The sequence below is a fragment of the Crocodylus porosus genome, unplaced genomic scaffold (genome assembly GCF_001723895.1).
Source record: "Crocodylus porosus isolate Cpor-Errol unplaced genomic scaffold, CroPor_comp1, whole genome shotgun sequence".
Classification (NCBI taxonomy): domain Eukaryota; kingdom Metazoa; phylum Chordata; order Crocodylia; family Crocodylidae; genus Crocodylus; species Crocodylus porosus.
In genome coordinates this window covers 287,320-305,934 of record NW_017728953.1, presented here as the reverse complement: position 1 = coordinate 305,934, position 18,615 = coordinate 287,320, and the positions used below count along the sequence as shown (strand labels likewise).

General features: G+C 43.5%; 1 protein-coding gene across 2 annotated transcripts in view; it reads left to right on the top strand.

Annotated features, from left to right (window-relative positions):
- SCN8A (sodium voltage-gated channel alpha subunit 8) overlaps positions 1 to 18,615 on the top strand; it is a 70,695-nt gene that overhangs the window by 38,867 nt on the left and 13,213 nt on the right. For both annotated transcript variants that reach the window (XM_019556476.1, XM_019556477.1), the window contains exons 13-20: positions 1,604 to 1,842; positions 3,007 to 3,180; positions 5,305 to 5,661; positions 6,766 to 7,236; positions 8,107 to 8,224; positions 9,545 to 9,699; positions 10,390 to 10,563; positions 14,536 to 14,658. In XM_019556476.1, coding sequence (XP_019412021.1) covers positions 1,604 to 1,842; positions 3,007 to 3,180; positions 5,305 to 5,661; positions 6,766 to 7,236; positions 8,107 to 8,224; positions 9,545 to 9,699; positions 10,390 to 10,563; positions 14,536 to 14,658 — 1,811 coding nt within the window. The remainder of the gene's footprint in view (positions 1 to 1,603; positions 1,843 to 3,006; positions 3,181 to 5,304; positions 5,662 to 6,765; positions 7,237 to 8,106; positions 8,225 to 9,544; positions 9,700 to 10,389; positions 10,564 to 14,535; positions 14,659 to 18,615) is intronic.

Below are 18,615 nucleotides of genomic sequence, written 5' to 3'. Positions count from 1 at the left end.
GGAAATGGAGGGGGCGGGGTACAACTGTCCCCTTGTGGCAAGCTTTGAAATGATTAAAAACCTACAGCTCTGACATTGTATTAGGAGAGTGTTGCCCTGTGTTAGGTGGTGGGTTTGATCCCTGCTGTCCCTACAAGCAGTTTGCCTGGAGACTGTTGTGCAACAGTGGTTACATTACTGCAATGGTGCAATAATTAGGGAGGGTTGTTTGGAAGGCTTCTGTGAATGCTTGTTTGTTTTCACCCCTTACCCACAGAAGCTTGGCTCAGTCTTGTGACCTAGATCCTGAGTTTGGGCTTTCATTACAAACCCATGATTTAAAGTCAGGGACCCATGAGTGTTTTATACAGCTGTGTTAATTGCTTTGCGGGACAAAGTAGCACACAGCTGTCACCATGTAACTGTGGGTACCTCACAATAAGGAGGTGAGTAACAGCTGGGACCCAGACAGGGAACTGGCCAACACAACAGCTTGTCAGTAGTCATGGAAAAGGTGAGTTTGAACCGTGGTTAGCAAAGCAAAGAATTGACAGCAGCCAGGGGGATTGCTAGTCCAAAATGAGGGGTACAAACAGATGTTTCTATTGTGTTGATGCAAAGGCACCAAAATGTTGGTGCAGGGCTGTCCCCTTAGAAAAATGTACATCCCGTGCAATTTGTTTGCACCTAAATCTGTGGCTCTCTGTATACATGCACTGTGTATATTTATTAGACTTTATTTTACTTGCTTGAGCATCCAAACTACACAGGTAGGGAGATAAAAGCAGCTAGAGAGTCATAAGGTTCCAGTAACAATATGCAGAAGGGAAATTAAGCAGTGTTGATAGAAAACCTGGTCATGTAGGTGTTTCTGCTTGCACGGGAAATGGGGAGAGCCTCCTTTGCCTACAGCCCAGTGATAAAGACAGACCTGAACCGCACTGAATCTCAGCTCTCAGAAAACAATTTCTATACGATACGAAAAACAGCAGATGGAGATGTGGAGAGAACCTTTATTTCCAAATATTCTGCGGGAGACTAGTCGTATGAGGCTGTTGTTCTCAGATTCTTACTGGCTCATGTAATGTAATTATATGAGAACTAAATATACTTGAAAACAGAGCATGGTTTCTTTGCTGCTTCCCTCCTGCACAAACTCCCACGGGCTCCAGTGCACAGCTCCTTTTTTTCCCCCCCCAAACTTTCAAAAAACCAAGGCAACCATATTCTTAGCAACCAGCATACCAACTGGAAAGGAAGAAATCCATCAAATGTTTCCTCCCTTCCCCCGCCACATAAAGAATAAGAAAGCTAGCATCATAATGGATAGGGCAGTCTGGATGAGGTAACTGGGGGGCAAAAAAGGGACAAAAACTGCAGAAGTCATCAAGAAAAAAATGTAATGCTTTAAATTAAACCATAGTAGGCATGGATATAGTTTTCAGTAAATGGACACACAGCAAAGAGAGCCTTCACTGTAAGTGCTTAAAGGGATGCATAAACAGAAAGACATGGAAAGGGGTGTTGCAGTAATGCTGGACCCATGCTAACACATAAAGACAGATCCCACAGAACTGGGAAGACAAGGCTCAACTATCCTTACTATTTTGTTTTATGACTGCAGAGTTGGAAGAGTCCCAGAGGAAGTGCCCCCCTTGCTGGTACAAATTTGCCAACACCTTCCTGATCTGGGAATGCCACCCACACTGGATCAAGTTGAAGGAGATAGTGAACTTGATTGTCATGGATCCTTTTGTTGACCTGGCCATCACCATCTGCATTGTGCTGAACACTTTGTTCATGGCAATGGAGCACCATCCCATGACCCCTCAGTTTGAACATGTGCTGTCTGTAGGAAATCTGGTAAGAGGGCTTTGGTAGAGCATCTCCAATATTGTCAGGGGGGTTGAAAAACTCTGGGGACATTGTTTAATGGTGCTTGGCAGATCCATTTTTAAGGGCAAATGAGCAATATTAATGATACCATATCATCCTCTTGTGCATCGATTCCTGCAAATACTTTGAGAAGGTCTGTGTGCGTGTTCTCATGCATCTCTGCCTTCATCAGCTGTTACGCATGTTTATGTGAGGTCTGGCATCAGTAGCAGTCCCTCCATCCTGGCTTAAGTGGATGTAAAAGTCCATCTCTAGTGTGTGGAAAGGGTGTATAGGGTTTGTTTGCTGAGAGTGCTGCTGCCAGGGAATCCCCACCTTACAGTGAGGGAGAGGCCCAAGAGTGGAGCCATAAATTGTCTCTGCTGTGATAAACATGCTTCAACCCATGCCTCCTAATCCATGAGCACATCCACCTTTTTTAAGTAGATTCATTTGTGTAGACATATAAAGGGGTAAAGATTTCCTTTCTCCAGTGTGGGAAGGGGAAGACACTAGTAGGTACTATCCATAAACTTTTATTTGCTCCAGAGCATCAGTTTCCACCTCTCCAGGTGCGTTTGTCCTTGTTAGTCTGTCTCTTCGTACAGCAGGGTTGTGATGGGCACACCCAGTTGGTGGAAACTAGTCAGTAAACCACCCAGGACCTGTCTTACATTGCAACATATCTTTAATTAGCTTGGGAAAAGAGGCTGTTGTTTGCTATAAATGGATACTGGGATTCATCTCTTTGCTGCTTCCCTGAGGACCAGAAGTCCATGAGGAGGGAACTTCCTTCAGTAGCAAACAGCATTAGTAGATTTGCAGCAGTAGCATAGATGACACATCTACCAGGTTAAGTGATTTACCACTAGTGGCCTTTCCAGGAAGATGAGGAGGGAACAGTGGAGTGGCAGGGTAGCTCCTGTAGTCATGCAAGCCAGGGGTGGGGATGGAGAGGAGAAAATATTCATACAGGCAAGTCCCATATCATTGCATAGACCACCACAGAACTGATTTCAAAAAAAGGTTGCAGGACATCTGGTTGTAGCTCACTGTTAACTTCTCTTGGATGTTCGCATGATAACACCTGAAACTAGACTGAAGTGCATCTTTGTGTGTACAGTTTCTTTTTGTGTCTCCTTTTCACTCCAGGTTTTCACTGGAATTTTCACAGCAGAGATGTTCCTGAAGCTCATAGCCATGGATCCCTACTATTATTTCCAAGAAGGTTGGAACATTTTTGACGGATTTATTGTCTCCCTCAGTTTAATGGAACTGGGTCTACAAGACGTGGAGGGGCTTTCAGTGCTGCGATCTTTCCGATTGGTATTCCATATTTCTCCCATTTCTTTTTGAAGTTTCCTATCTTGCAGCTACTAGAAAACCTTTTACATAAGTTAATTTAAGAAAAATCCTCAGTTCTATTCTTGGAAGGGAACTGGAGCAGAGTGGGGGGGGGGAGGCAAATCTTGTGTTTATGGTCTTTTGAAAAGGAAAGAAAATTGTTTCTTAAAATCAGCTAATTCTTATAAGTAAATACTACTCCCTTCCAAAACTAGTCCTTTCAATACCTATTTTTCCTCCTAAATAACAAATTTAAAGTTTCTTTAAAATATCAAATCAACCAAATTGAGTGGTATCTCACTGCACCCTTTGTTAAAGCAGATTGAGAAAAAAGCTCAGTGAAAAACCTAGGCAAAAGACCCCTCTGAAATGACAGACTTAAAAAATATGAAGATGCCCTATTTCAGACTGAAACCTGCAAAGAGGGGTATTTGTGTCGGCTAAGAATAGAATTGGTAACAGGGCTTCTGTTTTCATGTTCTAATTTATACTCATTTTCATTGTTTATTTCTGGCAATTTTGGTGCCTTGTTACTCTCTGGAAAATGGCAGAGGGTATTTTGGGTTGTTACATATGATCAGAAATAATCTGTTTTTCTTAGCACTGAAATGAACTCAATTTTTAAAATATTATTAATGATTTGTGAGCTACTCTTTGGTTTAGTACCAGCACATGTATGACCCTGAGTATAATCTTTCTGTCTCTCCCACATGTATGCCCAATCACTTGGCCTCTGCACAGGGCCAAAGCATGAGCAGGGAGTGGGACAGGCTGTCAAGTGCAAAGACCATGCTGTTCATAGAATTAAAAAATCTGTTTCTTCTGTCTTTGGGCTGGGCTTCTCCCAGCATTTGCTTTTAGGTTCCAAAGACTGGGGAGTGCTTGGTTGATTTGCAATGTAAATCTTAACCTGCATTTCCAAATTCCCCTTTTTTTGTTGCTTGAGCTTTGTAAATGCACTCAGTTTTGCATACCAGGTAGAAAAGATCCTGTCCTGAGGCCAGGGGACTAAGTCAGATGCAGTGTGTGCAAAACAATCCTCAGAGGGCATTGAAGTCAGTGGGCATTGGAAGGCACTTGTTTTCTTCCAGGATTTCACTTTGGAAGTGTATAGACCTCTCCAGAATGAAGGTCCAATTGTGTTTGCCAGTCGGGGAGTTCTGTTTTTGGTTTAGGTGGGAATGAGGTTGGATTTTTATATTTCAATGGTGCTGTTTCAGGGCAGGTTTCAAGTTCTCTGTGCATGGTTCCCTGTTGAAGCTGATGATAGCTCCCCATTTAATTGATAGCAGCCCCATACTGTCTCTTTTTTCCTTTTTTTTTTTTTCCTTTTGAGTCAGGGTTTTTTTTTTGTTTTGTTTTTTGGGTTTTTTTAACATTTTCCCTTTTCCAACCCTATTCACATCATTCTGCAAAGGGACTGAGAAGGGACATGTATTGAATCCACTGACTTGCATGTTATGCTCCTTATCAGGAGGAGCTATTGATTCAAAGATCACAGCTTGGCAGCAAAATGAAACAAAAACCCTGTCCTTACCTGGCCTGTAGACCTTGTTCAGAGATGGGCTGCGTTATTCACAAAATCAGACCACAAAGAATCCATTTCTGCAGGTCACTGATACAAGAGAAAAACAAGGCAATGGGCAGTTTAAGGTCTGATGTTTCTGCAGTGCTAGCACCAATGATGTGCAGCAGTTGCAGCGAATGTTGGGAATGCTCAGAGTTTCTGAAAATTCGGCTTTGACAACTATTAATCTTTTGTGGCATGTGAGCTGGGGATGATTTCCTCACTTCTGTCAGAAGACGCCAGCTGCTTTTTCTTTTTTCTTTTTTAAACGTGAGCTGAATCTAGGGATGTATGGATGATTATATCTATGGTTTATTTAGTACACAAGGTGCAAATGTACCCTGACTTCTGAGTTGAGTATAAAACACAAAAAATATGATCAACTCCCACTGCAGTGGGTGCTAGTGGCAGAGGTTTGGGCTTGGCTCCTCTTAGAGCATAGGACTTATCACCTCATTGATTTCTCCTGCATGTACCTATTTTTTAAAAAGAAGAAGAATTAAGTGTTATTTGTCTCTGTTTCTGTTTTCTTTTTATAGCTGAGGGTCTTCAAGTTGGCAAAATCCTGGCCCACGTTGAACATGCTGATAAAAATTATTGGAAACTCAGTGGGTGCCTTGGGGAACTTGACCTTGGTGCTAGCCATCATTGTTTTCATCTTTGCCGTGGTGGGCATGCAACTTTTTGGCAAGAGCTACAAGGAGTGTGTTTGTAAGATCAGCCCAGACTGTGAGCTGCCCCGCTGGCACATGCACGATTTCTTCCACTCCTTCCTAATCGTCTTCCGCGTGTTGTGTGGGGAGTGGATCGAGACTATGTGGGATTGTATGGAAGTGGCAGGACAGGCCATGTGCTTGATTGTCTTCATGATGGTCATGGTCATCGGGAATTTAGTGGTCAGTAAACATTTTACTGATTGTCTTTATTGGTTGCTCCTGGGTGGGGAGGCAGGGGTGAAAGCCCAGGACCAGGAATGGTTGCTTATGGGATCTCTTCCAGGCTTTACCAATAGGTGCCCCATGGCATTTGGGCCCGTGTGAATAAATCCCATTGACTTCGTGCTGTCAAAGTGAAGCATGTATTTAAATATATTGCTGGTTTGAGGCCTTATTGGGTGTGCATCATGAAAGCATCCAGGCACTATACAATAAAGAGCTAGAGGTACAAATTTGACAAAGGGGGCTGACTCTCACATGGCCTGATAGGATAAAAGATTCCAGCAGGAAGCAAATTAATCCTCAAATCTGTACAAAATGAGAGAGGAGGAAACAAAGAAATGGCCCTTAAAGTCTTTAAGCCAAGGCTGGTAGTTCCTTTTCAGCAACTGCTCTGTAGCTCAGTCTCAAGCTTCTAGGAAGGGTGAAATTGCATGGTTTTCTGTGCAGAAGGTCAGACTGGAGGATCACAATCATCTCTTCTGGCCTTGAAGGCTCTGAGCAATCTAAGCTCAAAGATCTAGAAGAGACCAATGGGCTCAGTAATCATGTGCTGCAAGCAGCCTTAACGGCCTGCCCTGGCAAGACTTGCATCACCAAACTCTGGGCCAAAGGAGAGCCAAGGGCTGAGAACATGCTAGGGCATAGGCATAGGGGCAGTTGCTCAAGTGCTGGGTTTGGATGCGTTTTCTTTGAGTTAGAGAGGGGACCAAACCCAAGGATCTGGGTGCCTTGAAATGCTGCAGCTTGTGCCCACTGCTGACTTGTAACTTACTCTAGATCCCCTCCCTGCACCTGCCCAAAGCCCAGCTGAGTCCAGTGGAGCACATGCTGCACAGGGATCCTGTCCAAGGAGTTTGTTGTAGCACTGGGAGGTTGGTGTTTAAGTTCAGGATATGTCCATAGTTCTACTGGAAACCATGGCTGCTCTTCAGCCTGGTGTTTAGCTCTGTAGCTCCCATTAATGTCACTGGGGCTAAATCTTTGTACGCAGCTTTGGAAATATTACCCTAGTGCATCAGCACAGTGTTGGAGCTTAGACAAGTATGCTGTCTTCCCCTCCAGGTGCTCAACCTGTTCTTGGCTTTGCTGTTGAGCTCCTTCAGCGCAGACAACTTAGCTGCAACAGACGATGATGGGGAGATGAACAATCTGCAGATTTCGGTCATCCGCATCAAGAAGGGCATTGCCTGGACGAAGATCAAAGTGCATGAATTCATGCAGGCACACTTCAAGCAGCGGGAGGCAGATGAGGTGAAGCCCTTGGATGAGCTGTATGACAAGAAGGTGAACTGCATTGCTAACCACATGGGGGCCGATATCAACAGGGACATTGATTATCAGAAGAATGGCAATGGCACCACCAGTGGGATTGGGAGCAGCGTGGAGAAATACATCATCGATGAAGATCACATGTCCTTCATCAACAATCCCAATCTCACTGTCAGGGTGCCCATTGCTGTGGGCGAGTCAGATTTTGAAAACCTCAACACTGAAGATTTCAGCAGCGATACAGATCCTGATGGCAGCAAAGAGGTAGATGAAATGCTTAAACCTTGTTCTAGCCACTTGCCCATTTCACAGGAGCAGATGACCACTGTAGGGCAGCAAACACTGCAAGGGAAGGAAGGACGGGCTTGTGGCTGCATGCCTCTGAGCCTCGGTCATTAACCAGGAATCCCAGCATGCTGAGTGCTATACAGACAGTGCAGACGCACAATCCATGCCCCACAGCAAGCTTGCAATCCAGACATAAGACCCAAGGCAGTAAGTGGATAAGCCTGTGTCCCTGAGCTACATGCATTTTTGTCTGACTGTGAGCAAGGTTCTTCATTTATTATTATGTCTAGAGCTCCATTTAAGCTGGAAACGGTAGAAGGCAGTCCCTGTGTTGGGCAGCTTGCTGGCTTGTATCTGTACTGCACCCTCTTTTCAGCACTTAGATTAAGATATCCCAAATTACATCTGCAAGGATAGGACAGATGAACAACCTATACTTTAAGGGGAGGGGAGAGGGTTGGGGGGGAAGAGGCTTACTACATGTCACTTGCTCAGCTGTAACTGTTTTGTATGCCCACTCTCTCCCTTGATCACAGGAAGGTACTCTGTGGTAATTGAAGAGTTGTTTTATTCCAGATGAACTGCCCACACTTAGCTTCTACTTACCATAGATTGGGTTCTCTACCTGTGCTAAAATCTTTAAGGCTTTTAATAAGATAATCGATGACTAAACATTTGGTTCAGAATGCAGAACATACAGCAACAAGCTCGCTGGGACCATCATGAGGATGGGGATAGCGTTAATGTAATCAGCTATGCAACTGCATCCTATATAGAGCTATTTTTAAGGTCCATCCTTGAGTTTATCAATTGTGGTGATTGGTGGGGTTGTATTGTGTGTTCAAGAAACTGGATGACACCAGCTCCTCTGAAGGAAGCACCATTGATATAAAGCCAGAGGTGGAAGAAGTCCCTGTGGAGGTACCAGAGGAATATCTGGACCCAGACCCATGCTTCACAGAAGGTGAGCCTGTGTGGAGATGGGCCTTGGAAATGGTGTTGGGACCTGTTTCTCAGATACTACAGTGATAGTCATTAGGGTTACAACCTGGGAAGTGGGTGGTAGCTTCATTTGAACTGAAATGTAGAACATTTTAAATTCTAGAGGAGCAGAGTTATTCTTAAAAGAAAGAAAGCAAAGAATGAGTATAAATGGTCAGTTTTCAGGTTGGGAAGAAGTAAGCAGTAGGGGCCCCCAAGGATCTGTATTGGGACTGGTGCTGTTTAACACGTGCATAAATGATCTGGAAAAGGGGGTGAGTAGCAGGGTGGCCAAATTTGCAGGTGATGCAAAATTATTCAAAGTGGTAAAGATCAAAGTGGACTGCAAAGAACTACAGAAGGATCTGGTGTGATTGAGTGGGCAACTAAATAGTGGGTGAAATTCAAGGTAGAAAAGTGCAAAGCGATGCACGTGTACAAAAATAACTCAAACTCTACCTACACTATGATGGGCTCTACATTAGCTGTTACCACACAAGAAAGATCCAGGAGTCATTGTGGACAGTTGGCTAAAAACTTCAGATCATTGCTCTTCAGCTGTTAAAAAGGCCGACAAAATACTAGGGATTATTGAGAAGGGAATTTTTAACAAAGCTGAAAGTATCATGATCCCCCTTTAAAAATCCACACTGCATCCACATCTTGAATACTGTTCCCAGTTCTGGTTCCCACACCTCAAAAAGGATCTAGGAGAACTAGAGAAGGTCCAGAGAAGGGCAGCAAGGATGATTAATGGTATGGAGAGGCCTCCATGTGAGGAGAGACTAACAAGGCTAGACCTGTTCAGTTTAGAAAGGGATGCTTCAGGGGAACACAAGAGTATAAAATGCTAAATGGTGAAGAGAAAGTAACCAGGGATTTGTTATTTTACTCTCTCCCAGTACAAGAACTAGGGGCCACAAAATGAAACTAGCAGGTAGTATGTTTAAAAGTAAGAAAAGGAAGTTCTTTTTCACACAATGAGTAATTTAAAATGTGGAATTCATTGCCACCAGATGTTGTGGGAGTTGACCATTTAGCCAGATTGAGAAAGACATTGGACACATTCTTGGAGGAAAGGGGCAGCAGTGGCTACTCAGTACAGGAATTAGAACTTCCTAGACTTTAAATGCTGGAGGCTGAAAGTGAGAGAGGAGTAGTGGAAAAAAACCCTGGTCAGACCCAGCTCACTCTCCCTTTTAACATCTGCTCTCTGCTTCTGTGATACGGGAGACTGGGCAAGATGGACCTAGTCTGACCCAGTAAATAGCAATTCTTATGTTCTTAATTTTTATGTTCTTAGGTTGTTTCAAGCGCTTTACATGTTGTCAAGTGAATATTGAAGAAGGGCTGGGCAAGTCCTGGTGGACCTTGAGGAAGACCTGCTTTCTGATCGTGGAACACAACTGGTTCGAGACTTTCATCATTTTCATGATCCTGCTGAGCAGCGGAGCCCTGGTAAGTGGGCTCTGGAAGTGTAGGGAAACTAAGACTTAGTTGCTTTATGAGCAAGCTGTTTCTAGGAAGTCTCTCTGCACCCATGCTTCTGGAGGCTAAAGGGTTCTGCCTGCTCCTGGAGAAAGACCTCATCTCAGCTTTTCCCAAGTATTTGAGGATCAGCGGATGTGGCAAGCAAACATATGTAGCCCGTTTAAATCAGAAATGTTAGTAAAATGGAAACCCTGCGTTTTTCTTCTTGCCTCTGGACCCTAAAGTTAGAATATTTGCAAGGGCTTGAAAAATGCAACAAGGACTAGATTTTTTTTCAAAGAGCCCAGCTCCCATTTGGGTACCAAAATAAATAGACAGAGTTTCAAAGAGCTTCTCATGTAAAGTGAGTGTTGAGTGCAGAGCTTTGAAAATTTCACTGCAAGCATCATGGTGTGAAATGCCTCTTTAAAAGCTGTCCCTTGTATTTAGATATGGAGTGGAGCTATTTGAAAATCTGTCTCTGTGGGTGTGTCTAGTCTGGAATTTTTGCACCAGGGTAGCTGAATCACTGCAGGCTTTTAGGGCAAAGATGCTGCACTCATGTAGGAAAATGACTTCCACTAGTGCAGCTCCCCTTAGTTTAAATCATCTTCTGGTTTACTGCATATCCCATTGCAAAGTCTAATGTAATAACAAGGGTACCTGATCATTTCCCAGGCTTTTGAGGACATTTACATAGAGCAAAGAAAAACCATTCGAACGATTTTGGAGTATGCAGACAAGGTCTTCACCTACATTTTTATCCTGGAAATGTTGCTGAAATGGTGTGCCTATGGATTCGTCAAGTTTTTTACCAATGCCTGGTGCTGGCTGGATTTCCTCATTGTGGCTGTATGTATTCCATTCTTCTTAATTTTAGTGGGGAAAAATATCACTTGGAAGTATGTAGGGTTAAGGGCAACATTGTGCTCATGTTAGTTAGATGCTCTGTTTTATGACTAATTTGAATCAGTTGCATGTTTATAATTCTCCATAACCAGAGAAAGGATAGGACTGTCCAGCCAGCTGGAGGTGCTGGGGAATGTCCTGCGCACCTGCCGAATTCTGGCCCCGAGCTCTTCATGTGCAATGGAAGAGTTTCCATCCTCTGGCTCTTGCTGAGCCGGAATCAGCATTTCTGAAGGGCCTATATGGTGAAGCTGTAGAAAAGATTGAGGAAAATGTTTAAAAAAAAACCCCCAACAAAACCAAACCCAGAAACCCCTTTGCTATGAATGAATGTAGTTTTTTCCTAGCTCCACACCAGCCAGAATAATGTCATTTGTTTCAATGTAGTTTGTATGAGAGGTTAGACATGGGAGAGCGTGGGGCAGGTGGAGTCTTTCAGTGCCACCACTTGGCAACATCCCCGTAGTGCTGCATGTTCTGAAAGGTGGGGGTGCTCAGGCCAGTGGGTCTGTTGAAAGGTTTGTGGAACTCCAAGTGCTTCCAGTTTAAGTAAAGACAAAGACTGATCAGGCAAAATGAAGTCTGACTTCAGTTCTTGTAAAAGAGGTGCTCCGGTTCCCAGATGAAAGGTTTGAGCCATGTCTGCACATGCAGACAGCAGCTGGTAGAAGGAAGGGTGTGAGATGAGTGAAGGAGTTTCCAGCCTGGATGAACCAGCATTCAGACCTGCCTGAGAGTGCAAATGAGACAAATAGATTGATGGATGGCAGGAGGAAAATGTTAGCGAGAAAACTAAACTTATTTTTTAAAAACAGCAAAGGCAGTTTGACCTGGCTGACTAACGTTGCAAAGTACGTAAGTGGCTCAAAGAAAATCAATAGGACTTGTTTTTAAAAGCTGAAATCACTTTAGAAAATGTGATTTAAGGTTTCTGAAGGGCTTCTGAAAAATTGATATGCTTTTCAAACTTTCCATTATGAGTTTGTGGGCTAGAGAAGGCCCCAAAGGTCTGTGACACCAGCTAATGAGACTGATAGAATAATAAGAGAGACTTTTTCTCTGCCTCCTGCTGGGGGAGGGAAATTCTGAACAGGATTTACCTGTGCTGAGATGCGGTATGATGACAACACCGTACAGTCTAGAAACACCTCTGGGTTGACTGAAGATTCTCCCTGCCATTTGGGGTATTGCTAGTGTGAGGTTAGGAGTGGCATCCAATTTATTATTAAAGCTGAATATAGTAACAACCTATTGTCTATTTTCTGCTCTCCTTGATATCCCTTCTCTAAACACAGATCCTAGACTGACTCTTCTCACCCAAAAAACCTATAGCATTCTTTCATTATTGTTATACTGAAGCACCAGTCTAAACTGAATACTCCATGACCAGACGCTCTGCATTCTCAGCCGTTTCCCTCAAAGCAGTCTAAGCGAGATTAAATAAAGTATGTGCAATTTAGTTTTTAAACAAAAACAACCTATAAAAGCTATTCTCATGCCTCACGCTTCTTGGTATGAACTGAATTAGTTTGGGCTGGGAAGAAAGTTCAGTACTTTGCAGTTGGCACATGTACTAGAAGTTTGTTTACTTTTTCCCTGTTCCAGAGTCAGGATATTGGCCTTCCCGGTAAGGCAATGGCTTCTATGTATAATGGAGCACAATAATGCAATTGATATCTCTGAGGAATTAGGTTTTCTGAGTACACAATGGTTTACTGAAGATTCTGGTCTTGCCTGACAGTACTTGGGACAGTGGCAGAGCTGTCTGCAAACATCTGAAGTGTGAGTTTGAGCTGCAAGAAGATACATGACAAGTTTGTGTTAAGCAGCCAAAGCTGAACTAGAGTCAACCAAGTGGCTTCTCTCTCTCTTTCTCTTTCCCTTTCCCTCTCTCAGACTAGATCCTTTCAGAATCTCTAAAATGGCACAAACATCCAATTTAGCTGAAGCACCCAGTAGGAATAATAACTAAGGGGGAATAAATGTTTGCATTGTAACAGTACCCTTGAATGTTATTTTTCAGGTTTGCTTAGCCAGATAGCTTTGTTCCTCTGATCCCCAAAGATTGCTGGGTGCATTTATGAAGAGCCTTTTTCTGGATAATAGTAATGATGGCTGCTTGCTTTTCAGTCAAACAGGGTTGTCTTTGGCTCATACCAGTGCCCACCACATTGTGCTGGAGTGTCCAGTGAATTGATTGTATAATACTGAAAAATGCCAGAGAAAGCTGAAGTAGCCTTTGTAAGTTCCAGGACTTCTCTGTGTCAGCTCCATACTAAGGAGCAAGGCATTTCTCTAGGGGTGAGACACTTGGAGATCTGGGCTCAGCGAAGCCTGGCTTACATGTTGAACTTGCTTAGTGACATGCTGAATGACCACATTGTCAGTTCATTCTAGCTGATCCGAGGTCCAAATGCCCCAGCCTGTACTTGGAAGCTTGGATCTGAATCCTGATCTGAATTTTGCAGCCCAGCCCAATGCCTGTAGCTTATTAAACTAGAGGGGCAGGGCTCAGGTTTCTTGTATGAGCAACACATGCAGGGGCTGCTCTGCCTTGATGCCATTTCTCACTTCATTCCTTCCTTCTTTCCCCCTAGGCAGTTACAGAATCCTCCTCAAAGTCACTTTACTGCACCCTGCGTTCATCAGTGATTCTCAGTGAAATCTGCAGTGCCAGGTTTGTCTCAGCAGAAGCGATGCTGTCCTTTTGGAAGCTGGTAGCTGGTTTCTGCTTATGTATAGATCTGTTTCTCTGAAGTGAAGTTACTGTTCGGTGGGCCTCTTGCCTCGTGCTTATGTCCTGTGCTGACACTGCTTGTACAGCACGGGGAGAGCTGGGTACTGCATCATTAGAGGAATTTGTCCTTCAGATGAGACCTTACAGCAAGGTCTTTTCATCTTGGTTCTAGCATAAGCTAACGGTCTCATCTGAGGTGTTTCTTGAAGATTTAGTGAAGAGTCCCAATATTCTGAGCAATAGCCCCTACTGATAACAGGGGATAGGTGGGGTAGCAGAGCCAATGGCCTGAATGGCTTTAAATCCCACCAACATCAGGTGGATTGTTGCACGCAGGGCTCCTTTTTATAGCCAATTGTATAGGGATCACCTAGGACAAAATCCTTTAAAGAAACAAAAGGCACAGCTTTGGGATTAAGGCAGAGGGTAGTAGACTCTGGAGACTTGGGTTGTATCCCCCATCCGTTGGAAACCCACTCTTGTGCTCTTAGGGGTGTTGCTTCACCTTGCCGTACCTCAGTTTCCCCCAGCTGTGTAGTGGGGAGAATTGTAGTGGCTCTTCCACCTTGGGATTGGGAGGCTCAGTGACATTTGCAAAGCGTACTCCCTTGAAGGGAGGTGCAAGGGAAGTACCAGGAGGTAAACAGGACAGTGTGAGGTTTAAAAGTCATGCCGATTTGGACCTGGGAGCTTTAGAGCCAAGGAGGCTCAGTATTTCATGGGAACAACACGTATGGCACTGTTTGTCTGAGCTGAGCAGGGCAGTTTGTGCAGCGTGTGTATTTACCTGTATTCTTTTTCATAGGTACCTTTAAAATTTGTCTGGCTTAATTTAATGGGAGCTGCTGAGATCCTGCAGGCAGTAAAAGGGCGAGGGTAAGGTTCTTGTCATCCGTTTGGGCTCCTCCTTCTGACAGACCCCTCCTCCGTCTGTGTCTCTGCTCTCTCACTTACTTTACCCTTTGTTTTTTTCTTATGCCTCTCTCAACCACATTATTTCCTTCCAGGTCGTTTCAGTCAAGGGAAGTAGGCAGCTGGTGTCATGTCTTCGGTATTTCTCTTTGGGGGCCCAGGCCAGCAGTCTGGGCTGGGCAATCAGTGGTAGGGGATTAATTCTAACAGTCTGGAACCTTTTTTTTTTTCTTTTCCTTTTCTTTTCTTTTCTGTTTTCTGTGTAGGTCTCTTTAGTCAGCCTTATAGCTAATGCCCTGGGCTACTCGGAACTAGGTGCCATAAAGTCCCTTAGGACACTAAGAGCTTTGAGGCCTTTAAGAGCGTTGTCCCGATTTGAGGGCATGAGGGTAAGATGTCATTAGCAGCTGATCCTTCTGCATGCCTGTGGAGCGGGTTTTTTTAAGCATGCTAGAACTGATCAAATTGGTGGAAAGAAAATTCCAGACGGAATCATGATGCAGCTGCTGACTTGATCACCTCCCTCTGTCAATGTCCCCGTCACCCTGCCCGCTGCTGCACACTCCCCTTTTAAAGAAGGGAGATGCATTAAGCTGCCTCATTACATTAATTACTGGCCCAAACCACATGCCATTCGTAGAATATGTTAACACGTGGCTGTTCTCATTTGGCCTGGCTTTTACCTCTAGCATCCGAGGGGGCTTCTCAGCTGTAACTTTTATCTAGGGAGAATCACCAGGTGCAAAGAAGCTGAATTTGAACCACCACAAATATCTTTTCCCCTAGGTGTTGGCCATAGTGGGAACTGGTGGGGTTTGATTGAAGGAGATCTTAAAGGGCGTGAAAAAGCAATCTAATCTGTGCAAATCCATGTGAAGCTGTTTCTCCTTCTTGGGTATCTCAGGCCTTTAGCAACTGCAGGAAGGGAAGGGTGGGGAGCTCAGCTGTTTCAAAAAACTTTTTTGGTTTAATTCCTCTTGTTGCACCTTGTTGTTCTCAATCCAGTCTGGTGGTGACTGGAAGCCTTGTCTGATAATGAAGCTTTCCTTTCCACTCCCTCCCTTTTACCATGCTTCTATGGTCCCCTGTCCTGTCACTGTGAACTTAGCAATGAAGCACAAGCAAAGCATTGAACTTAATGATCTTTCCTGAAATTGTTAGATGGCACTGCTGCCTTGGGATGCCATTGAAATGATTACACTGTTTTGACACTTTACCAGTGATACATGTTGGTGCTTTTGATCCTTTTGTATTGAAATAACTTTGTACAAAACATGCCAAAACCCTCAAATCTCTCTAGGTCAATGGTACGCTGAACCAATGGATTTTCACTGTTGTTGATAATAATTTAAAGCCATTGGCAATACAAATCAAGAAAATGTACAATTGCATTTTAAAAACAATATATAAGAAATGCTGTAAAACAGATGGGAGGAAGATAGTCTAAGTTTACTCCAGGACACATCTGAAGTCACCCCACTGGACTCATTCTAACTTACTCTGGTTTTGTACAAGTGTAACTTAGAGAAGATTAAGGCCCAGGGTGTGCCCTGACTTGTTAAAGGAGTTCTCAAATAGAGCTGTAGGGTGTGACAGAAACTACAGAGTATAAATAAGAATAATACATTGGAAGCAGTAGTCTGCACTGAATATAGCAATGGTACAGTCACTACTGGCTACGTACACCAATCTCAGGTCAGCTACAAACCATGGACACACGTAGCTGTGTCAGAAAGCCAAATGAGACCATAAATGTGGAGGTATGATCCCAATTAGATTTATTTCATAAAAATGACTTTTTGCAAATTTCTTTAATGGCACAGTCACAGCACATCACCCTTAAGTGCCAGACCTGTTCATCTTGTCTTCATTGCCAATGTTAGCTTTGTTGTAGTGCAATTATAAATCTATCTCCTAAGCTTATTCTAATAGCTGGAATAGCATTCTGTGGAGTCCTGCCTCTTAATGCCAAATACGTTATAAATGAGTTCCTTGCGGCTGGTAATTTTCTCATGCAGCAAACTTAATAGTTACATTTATCCCATGGTTACTTACATACCATGCATTTTCTAAATTGATAGTCTAAGGGATATACAAGCTTTTTCCTTGCATTTTGACAGGAACCAATTTTACCTTAAGTTTACAATGAGCCAGTAATGTTTGGGTTCAGGGCAAGATACAGGGGAGATGTGACTCCTCTGTTATTTTCTGCATTTTGCCTCTGATTTGAGAATGACCCCAGGCAACTCGCCAAACCTCTCTGCATGCTGTGAAAGGGGACAATGATACTTAATTCACTAGGTCATGAGAAGTTAAATCAGTATTTGTAAAGTACTTTCAGACTTTATACTTACAGGCATTATACAGTAGAGAGCATTAATATCTTTATCCAGCCTATCTGCTACTGGCAATGTATTTTCATCTCCCAAAACAGATTAGGGATATTGAGCATGTGTGTGCTTTATCTGAGCCTTTCAACTCACACAAGTCCTTCTTTTGCCTTTATTATTCCAGAAAACAACTAGTCTTTCCAAACTAAAATCCTGACAAAATTGCCCTTGATTTTAATAGTATCAGGATTTTTCTATAGGTGTCTCTAAAGATTTAGTAATTTTAATAGGGTAGAACTTAATTTTAGATTCTGTGCACAGATTCGGGCTAAGAATTATGATTATATTGTTAAGATTTTAAAAAACCCCAAACAAAACCAAACCAAAATGCACTTTGGCTCAGCAAAGAAGACATGGCCCATACAGGAAGACTGCAGAGATGAATCAATCTGCTGTGTGTAGTGTCTTTTGAGCTTGTAGGATACTTAGTCTGACACTAAACTCTGGCCTACCCAGGGTAAAGCCTGATCACAGCAAGTGGCATTTGTTTCAGTGGCACAAGGAGCAAGAGATCAGGCCCTGTGCAGGAGGACTCTGTCCCACACACACGGGGTACCCGGCACTGCACCCCAGCAGTTCCACTGGCACATAGGCCAGTAAGATGCTCTGTACGTGCTCTTCCTACAATGGCCTCGTATGGGGCCATACGTTGAGCAGGGGCCCATGGCTCAGGATAAGTTTGGCAGAACTGATTCACCTGTTGTACAAGATCAACACAAAATGAATGTGCTTGTTGCCATTGGGGCACATGCACTTTTGTTGGTTAAAAGTAATTCTTCATTGTGGTCTAAGGCATGACAGCACACAGTCAAGGAGCACAGTATGATCATAAAGGACAAGTGATAGCAGAAACTTCCTTGATAATAAACACCACTTAAAAACACATAACCTCATGTCTGACAGTGTTTTGTTTGGATTTGAAATGGTGGAATCAAGAAATCCACACAGTTAAAACTTCAGTTCAGCAGAATTGATGCAAAGCATTTAACTGGAACTGTGCAACTCGGTAACTTTCCAAAAGCTTTTGTTTTGTTTTGTTCTGACTTTGAGAAGCGTGTTGATGCCCCATAGCTCCAAAACAATCAGTCTTACCCAACGGACAGAGATTCAAAATGCCTTTGCAAAGGAAACATTAAATGTAGTTCTTTGCTTTTCTCTCCTCCATAGTAATCTGCATTTTAAAGAGCTTGCTGTGCTCTTAAATTTATTCAGGGAGTATGACAGTAATGCTATGAAACATGCATGCATTTTTGTCAATTGCCAATGCACAGTCTGCACACAAAAGCCATGTTCCCTCTCTCAGATCTTTTGAAAGTTGGCTATGGTTTTAATGATCAATTTAAACAGTGTAAGCTGAATGCATTTATTTTGGTAAATGGTTACAGGAAGCAAAACTTTCTCCTGTTTCTGTGACTAGTTGGGGTTTGGAGAGAGGTAGTTAGCTGTGTTAGCCTGGGGCTTGCCAGCATCTGAATAGTCTCAAAGTAAGGTGGGTGATGATCACTGTTACATGCACCCTTTGCAGCAAAGTGGGACAGTGTGACATAGAATGGGAGGGGAGGTTGCATCGAGCCTACATGCAGAGGGCCCATGTCTGACCATGGGCCATTATAAGGCAGTACAAAACCGCTGTGCAGTTTGAATCAAACCTTGCAGAGCAGACTACTTGATGCTCAGGCCTGAATCCAGCGCTGCCATTAACTAGGTAAATAGCACTTACCAGCGAGAGCGTGCTGCACACATGGCATTTCAGACCATTTCATATGGGTGTTAGATTCTTTTCCATCTAGGGAGGCATGTTAACCCCATGTGAATCGCAGAAGATGCGGGAGGAGGCTCCTCCCGCCTTCTATCCTAATAGCCAGGGGTTAGGGAACTTGCCATGGGAGCAGGAGACCCACTCTGGTTCTAGGTCTCTCTCAACCACAAGGCGTCTGACCTGCATCTCCCACTTCC